This window comes from Quercus robur, chromosome 2, assembly GCF_932294415.1.
Source record: "Quercus robur chromosome 2, dhQueRobu3.1, whole genome shotgun sequence".
Taxonomy (NCBI): Eukaryota; Viridiplantae; Streptophyta; class Magnoliopsida; order Fagales; family Fagaceae; genus Quercus; species Quercus robur.
The window spans coordinates 4,685,882-4,692,505 of NC_065535.1; the positions used below are offsets into that span (position 1 = coordinate 4,685,882).

Sequence of the window (6,624 nt, forward strand, 5' to 3'; positions counted from 1 at the left end):
GAAGAAGTTTTAAGAAACTTTTAAAATCATATTAATTTAATCATGAAAGATTCAAATTTTAATTAGTATAAATTGATTCTCAAAAAAAAAAAAATTATAAAAAAATGCAAGATTTAATTTTAAAGATTTTGAAATGATAAGATTTAAAATCTAAATATTGCCATAAAATTGTAAAAGGAGAAGTTAATGGATGACTCATGAACATTAGTTCAGGTAATATTTCTAAAAGAAATTTATGTGAAAAGAAAAAATCAACATAATTTTTTTATATTTCTCATAAAAATTATATAAAGCCTTAATTAAAATCAACATAATTCTTTATTTGTTCCTTCCTCTCTTACAACGACGTCGTATGCTAATTCTTCGTGCGCGAAGCTCCTAAAACCCTAGCAAAATCCCTACACTCAAAACGCAAGCTCCAAGACCTTCCAAGCCCTAATTCCACAATCACAACCAATGGAAGTAGTGGTGGCTTCCTCTTCCATCGACGGCGGTATCGGCTGCTGGGACGTCCATACCGGCGCGGAGCAACTCCGTTACAAGACTTGCGTCTCTCCGCCTCATGGCCTCGCCTGCGTTGGCCAACGCTTCCTCGCCTCTTCTCAGCTCCGTGATCCCTCCGCCAACTCTGGCTGCATCCTCTACTGGTCTTGGTCCAAGGTACACTTCGCTTCAAACTATGCACACAACCTGTTCGACAATATGCCTCAATGAACGCTCAAACTAAATACATGTCTTATTTATGTGTATAGCCTCAAGTAGAAGTTAAGAGCTTTCCTTCGGAACCAATACAGCCAGTCGCTGCTAACCGCGAAGGCACGTACATTGTTGGTGGAGGCGTATCTGGTGATATTTACTTGTGGGAGGTGAATTTCCTTTATATTATAATTGTTGAATTGGTTTCAGATAAATTAGAACTATTAACATTAGCATAGCTTAGCTCGTCAATGGTTTTGACGGGTGGGTCCAAAGGACTCTTCTTTAGAAAGGTTCCCTAGGGTATCAAAAAAACAAAAACAAAATCATTAGCATAGTTGGAGTTCTATTTTTTTCTTTTCTATTTATCTGAAGACTACCTATTTGATGCTTTAGGTTGCCACTGGTAGACAACTTAGGAAATGGAATGCTCATTATAGGGCTGTTACTTGCTTGGTATTTTCCGATGATGACTCACTGCTAATTTCTGGTTCGGAGGATGGATCTGTTAAAGTTTGGTCCCTCTTCATGTACTTCTCTCTCTCTCTCTCTCTCTCTATATATATATATATATATGTTTACTATATTTAGTTTGATTATTACATTTCTAATTATATACTCATGCTTTATTTATGCTTTCGTTGACTAATGATTCAGGATATTCGATGATTTGAGATGTCAGCGATCTGATCATCTATATGAGCACAATTTTTCAGAGCACACTTTGCGTGTAACTGATATTGTAGTCGGATATGGAGGAAGCAATGCCATTATAGTATCAGCTTCTGCGGATCGAACTTGTAAGGTTTGATGTGCTCTCGAATAAATTATACTGTCTACAGTATTTTGTTAATGTAGAATTATGACATGTGCTGCTTTTTTATGGCTTGGGATGTTAAGGTGGAAATTAACTGCAACTGTCAAGTGAGGTTCACCCGCGCTTAAGTTATAAATCAGATATTTATTATTCGCAAATCATACTTTTTATAAGCTACTAGTTTAAAAACAAGAACCCTTTTGTAAAATAAATGGGCATAAGTTGTTCTTGTTGAGATTTCTGTAATCCTTCTGAACATAATTGATGTGTTTAAAGAGAGGAAATGGGGAAGGGGGGGGGGGGGGGGGGGTTTGGACCTGCACTCACCCTGTGAATAAGTGGAATCAAACAACAGTCCCAATCAATCTACTGATTATTGTATCTTAGAATGTGGATGATTCACACTCTTGAATATGTTTGTCAGCCAACAAGTCCAATTTCAAACAAGACTAACAGAAATTATATCTCTCCTCTCTAGGACTTATTTTATTAGTGACCTGAGTTCAGCTTCTGAAGAGTTACTTTTCATTCTTTATTTTATAGTGTCCTTGAAGGTTTTTCTTTCTTTATTATTATAGTTTCAATAATTAATTTGAAATTTGGTTCAGTATATAACTTATATGATGTACCTTTTCTCAGGTGTGGAGCTTATCAAAGGGAAAATTATTAAGAAATATCGTATTCCCTTCAATAATTGATGCAATTGTACTTGACCCTGGCGAACATGTCTTCTATGCTGGCAGTAGAGATGGCAAGATATACATTGCTGCACTTAGTGCTGAAAGCACCTCTAAAAGCAACTATGGGTTGCATATCATAAATTCATTATCAAATCACAGGTTTGTCTCTTTCATTGTTATTTGAAGTTTCATTAAGTTGCAGAAAAAATGAGTTATCTTTGCTACTCACAAGTTTTTATAATTGCTATCATCTGGTTTGATTGTGGGACTTTCCTTTGCTAAATTCTAAATATATCTGTTTGTTGCATTGTTGGGGATAAGTTTTGGTGATTATAAATATTACCTACATGGATGTTTCAATTTATGTTTTCATCATGCACATGTTTTGACATTAATTTCTCTTTCTTCCATAATTGGGGAATGGTTTCTGTAAAAATGTTATATAGCATTTCTCTTTCCAAAAAGTTTGTTGAGATAAGCTTACTTAATTGGAATCATGCTGAGGTTGAAAGATTAGTGTTAGAGGTGGGATTGAATTAGATTTGGCAGTGGGTGGCTATTACCCTCATAAGTTTTCCCTGATTTGGCCTCCAACCTTTTTGAGATGCAGCTCTTATCAGTTAACTATTTAATAATGTTATTTTTGTTTTACCTCAAGCCCTCTGAGTCATGTTCTATATTGATTATGGATTTCATGGTCTCTCTGAACTTCATTGCTGTAATTTGGTTTGTTACGGTCTGACAGTGTGGTTACTATGGATTTGTAACTCACTAGTTTTGTGATTCTATCAACTTTTATGACAATAGTCACAATACAATTGTACCAAATATTCCCTATATGAATGTCATGGGATTTTTTTTTTTTTTTTTGGAGCAATCCCTTCATTATGGGCCTTTTAGGTGTAATCTGTGCTTCATTGATTATCATAAATACTTCATTGTTAATATATTTATCTGCAAATATATATTTAGTTATTTACTATTGCATTATCTCAAACTATATCACTGGGAGATTGTTGGTTGTTTTAGATAAGACTGTGATCCTTCATTAAGTTGTGTCAGCAGACTTTGCATTCTTGTAGTGTTGGCCTCTAAGATCTCTGAATTCATAATTCAATCTTTTCTTTTTTTTTTTCTTCCAGCAAGGCTGTTACTTGCTTAGCATATTGTGCACGTGGAAATCTTTTACTTTCTGGATCGGATGATGGTATGGTACGAGTTTGGGATGCTAAAACTCACAACATTGTTCGTGTGTTCAAGCATGCAAAAGGTTTTGCCCAAGCTATATAAATAATTGCTTTCTTGTGTGCATAGGGTGTATGTTCATGACAAAGGAAAAAGAATCATTTATTATGTTTTAGTTCTTATTTATTTGTTTGTTTCTTAATCACTTCAGTGTATGTTTATTTTTCTTTACTATGCTTGTACCATCCCCTTACAGAAATTTTTCATGTAATAAACATTGTGCTCTATATATAGACACTATTTTTATTTTTAAATCTGTAGTTATGATTAAGGACTTAAGTTAATCATTAAACTATTATTTATGATCTTGAAGCAAATGACATCATTCATGATCTGCATTGTTTACTTATGATTGAAAACTTAAACATACAGCTTCTAATAGAAATGTTACAATGTATTTGAGTTGGTGTATACTAGAATCGTTACAAAAAGTGTAGTTACCAAATCACTGTGTCTGGTCATGTTTCCTATACGGTAGATTTGAAGGCATATATTCTAAATCTAGTTTTGTTTCCTAAGCTAGTTTCTAAGTGGCATTTCACCTAGGACAAAGTTTAGCTAAAAAAATGGTTGTAGCTTAAGACTACAAACTCACTCAATAAAATAAATATTATAACATATTTTGAAAATCTAACCGTTGAATTATATAGTCTTTACATTCTTAATACATATGTTAAATTTTGTGTCAATCATAATTATTTACTATATGATCTATAAGCTTCTATTTTCTGCATAATTTTAAATTACAAAAACTTGCAATTAAAAAAATTTATTGATAACATAACTCTTGATCTTTAATTTTTTTGAAATTTTGCAAGCATGGAGGATATAAGAAGAAGATATAATCCAATGGTCGATTTGTCAAAATTTACTTCCAATAAAAAGATATTAAGTAAGTTTGTAAACTAAGGCTACAACTAATTTTGTAGCTAAACTTTGTTCTTTCACCTATTATAGTATTTTTTCTATCTAAAAGTATGTATCTCAAAAACCTTTTTGGGTGCTTTTCAATTGGGTATTTCTATTAAAATTTTGCATATTAGTGTTGTTATTTAAGCAACATTAAGTGCAAGTTATCAATAACCTCTCCCTGCCTCCACACACTTTCCCTTTATCTGATTTTGACTCCCAAATCTAACCCATGTTTTGCTGTTCCCTTTCATGATGTGCAGGTCCTGTAAACAATATTCTTGTTGTTAGACCAGAGCTCAACTTTAATTTTCGGCCAAATTCACAAGCTTCCTCAAGAAGGCATGGGTCATTGTTACCACCTGCGCTGGATAAATATAGGAATCCAACGGATGAAGATGCAGACACTACGACTGTCATTGGTCTCCAGTCTACTTGCAGGAAATCAATAGATCCTTCATACTTCAGTTCACATGTGATAAATAATCAAATCAAAGAACTTCAGGTTTCTTAAAATCTAAGTGAATGTTCTTTGACCACTTCATTGTCATGCATGTGTTTGTGTGTGTATGGTTGTATGCAAGTGTTTTGTTCCTAGTTATGCTTTTAGTCATCTGACTATGCAAATAGCATGATCTTACATGCATCTGAAATCCTGTCTAACCATTCTTTTGATGTATTCAGCAACAAGGTTCTTCTGCTGCTGCTGAAATGGAGACGGAAAGACTAAAGCTTGAGTGTACAAGATCTATGCAAATGGTTCAGCAGTGGAAGAAAATGTACGAAAACTTGCATCAATTCTGTGTAAATGAACTTTTGGACAGTGATCAAGCAGGAATCTCCAATGGAAACTCCACCTAAGATGTAGATGTTCTTCTCTCATAACAGTTGCCCAGTTTAAAGGTACAATTAGTATATGGTTATTCTGATAAGGAGGATATATTTTTTGTTTGGTATTATTTTTTCCATTTTTTATTTTCATTTTTGAAATTTTGATTAATTATTATTTAGGGTAATTAGTCTTGAATTTGACTCTCTCTCTCTCTCTCTCTCTCTCTTTCACTCTCTCTCTCTTCTGTAGGGGATGAACTTTAATTCTGTTTTTAAAGTTATACTGCAGAGATTACCATATTCTTTGAATATGAATTTGTAGTTCTGATGATTATTTAGTACATTAGTTGCATTTAACTTCTGCTGGGTCTGATAGATGGCAAACTATCTATTGCTTACATGCTATGGTTATTATAGAGTAACAAGGAAGTTTTACCCTTCAAAATAATTTCAATACTGAGCAAATTCTATAAATATTTTTTTTTAAAAAAAAATATAAAAATGTGTTACATGGCCAGAAAAGGCATCATTAAATACTTTGATCTCATAAAATCTTTCAGTCATGTTTGGTTGACGGAAATGTCTTTGGAGACCAACTTATTTGTAATTTTGTAGCATGATTTTGCTATTACAGGTTTTATTAAGATCTTGAATGCTTTGAAAGACTTTCCGCATTTGATGTATAAACTGATATATGAGTTTATACGATTATCTTTTTTTTTTTCCTGGAAATTACGTGAGAATTAGGATCAGAGTTTATGACCTTGCGCGCGTACACATAAATTATATTCATGCTTTTTTAGTCCATAGCCTATTTGAAAAGATTTATGGCTTATTAATATGAAAATATTCTGGAGAGAATGAATGATTCCTCTCATTAAAATCCATACAGAACCCAAAACCTGCATCCATGACCAATAGGAATCGAGTACAATAGGGGTTCCCTTATAAATCCAAGACTTGTGGTTACACATGATTATCCCAAAAACTTGGAACCGGGCTTTCTTACCTTATTGGTGATTGTCTCATTTGTACAAGTAAAATGTATAAAGGGCCACCCATTATTTTGGTAGTTAAATTCATACTCCGTTGTCCATATATGGGGGGTCAGCGTTTATACAATTTCCTCACTTCATTGGCTGGTGATGAATTTGAGATTATAAAGTCATTTTTCAATCTCTGAACAAGATGTGCTTTGGTTTGATAGCAAGTGTCACGGGTTCAAGTTTGGGAATCCAACTTTCCTAATAATTATTAGGGGTAAGATTGGTTATTAATTACTTTTTAAAAACCTCATAAAAATGGGAGTTTTTGTATATTGGGAACCAATTTTTTTCCCCAATACTTTAACATAAATATGTGATTGGCTCATAATTTGGTTTAGCTTCTTTTTCCTTCAACTATTTATCAGAAACACGAGGTGGCCATCTCGTACCCTGACTCCCC

General features: G+C 33.4%; 1 protein-coding gene across 2 annotated transcripts; it reads left to right on the forward strand.

The window, feature by feature from the left end:
- The first annotated feature begins 327 nt into the window (after positions 1-327).
- LOC126710484 (protein ROOT INITIATION DEFECTIVE 3) lies at positions 328-5,553 on the forward strand. Of its 2 annotated transcripts, XM_050410969.1 has the most exons (9): positions 328-660; positions 753-866; positions 1,093-1,226; positions 1,354-1,501; positions 2,153-2,352; positions 3,336-3,463; positions 4,611-4,852; positions 5,032-5,250; positions 5,429-5,553. In XM_050410969.1, the coding sequence occupies exons 1-8, from the start codon at positions 457-459 to the stop codon at positions 5,206-5,208; spliced, it is 1,347 nt and encodes a 448-aa protein (XP_050266926.1). In that variant the 5' UTR covers positions 328-456; the 3' UTR covers positions 5,209-5,250; positions 5,429-5,553. The 2 variants fall into 2 exon arrangements, with proteins under 2 accessions (XP_050266926.1, XP_050266918.1); XM_050410961.1 differs by having other exon boundaries at positions 5,032-5,509.
- The last annotated feature ends 1,071 nt before the right edge of the window (positions 5,554-6,624 follow it).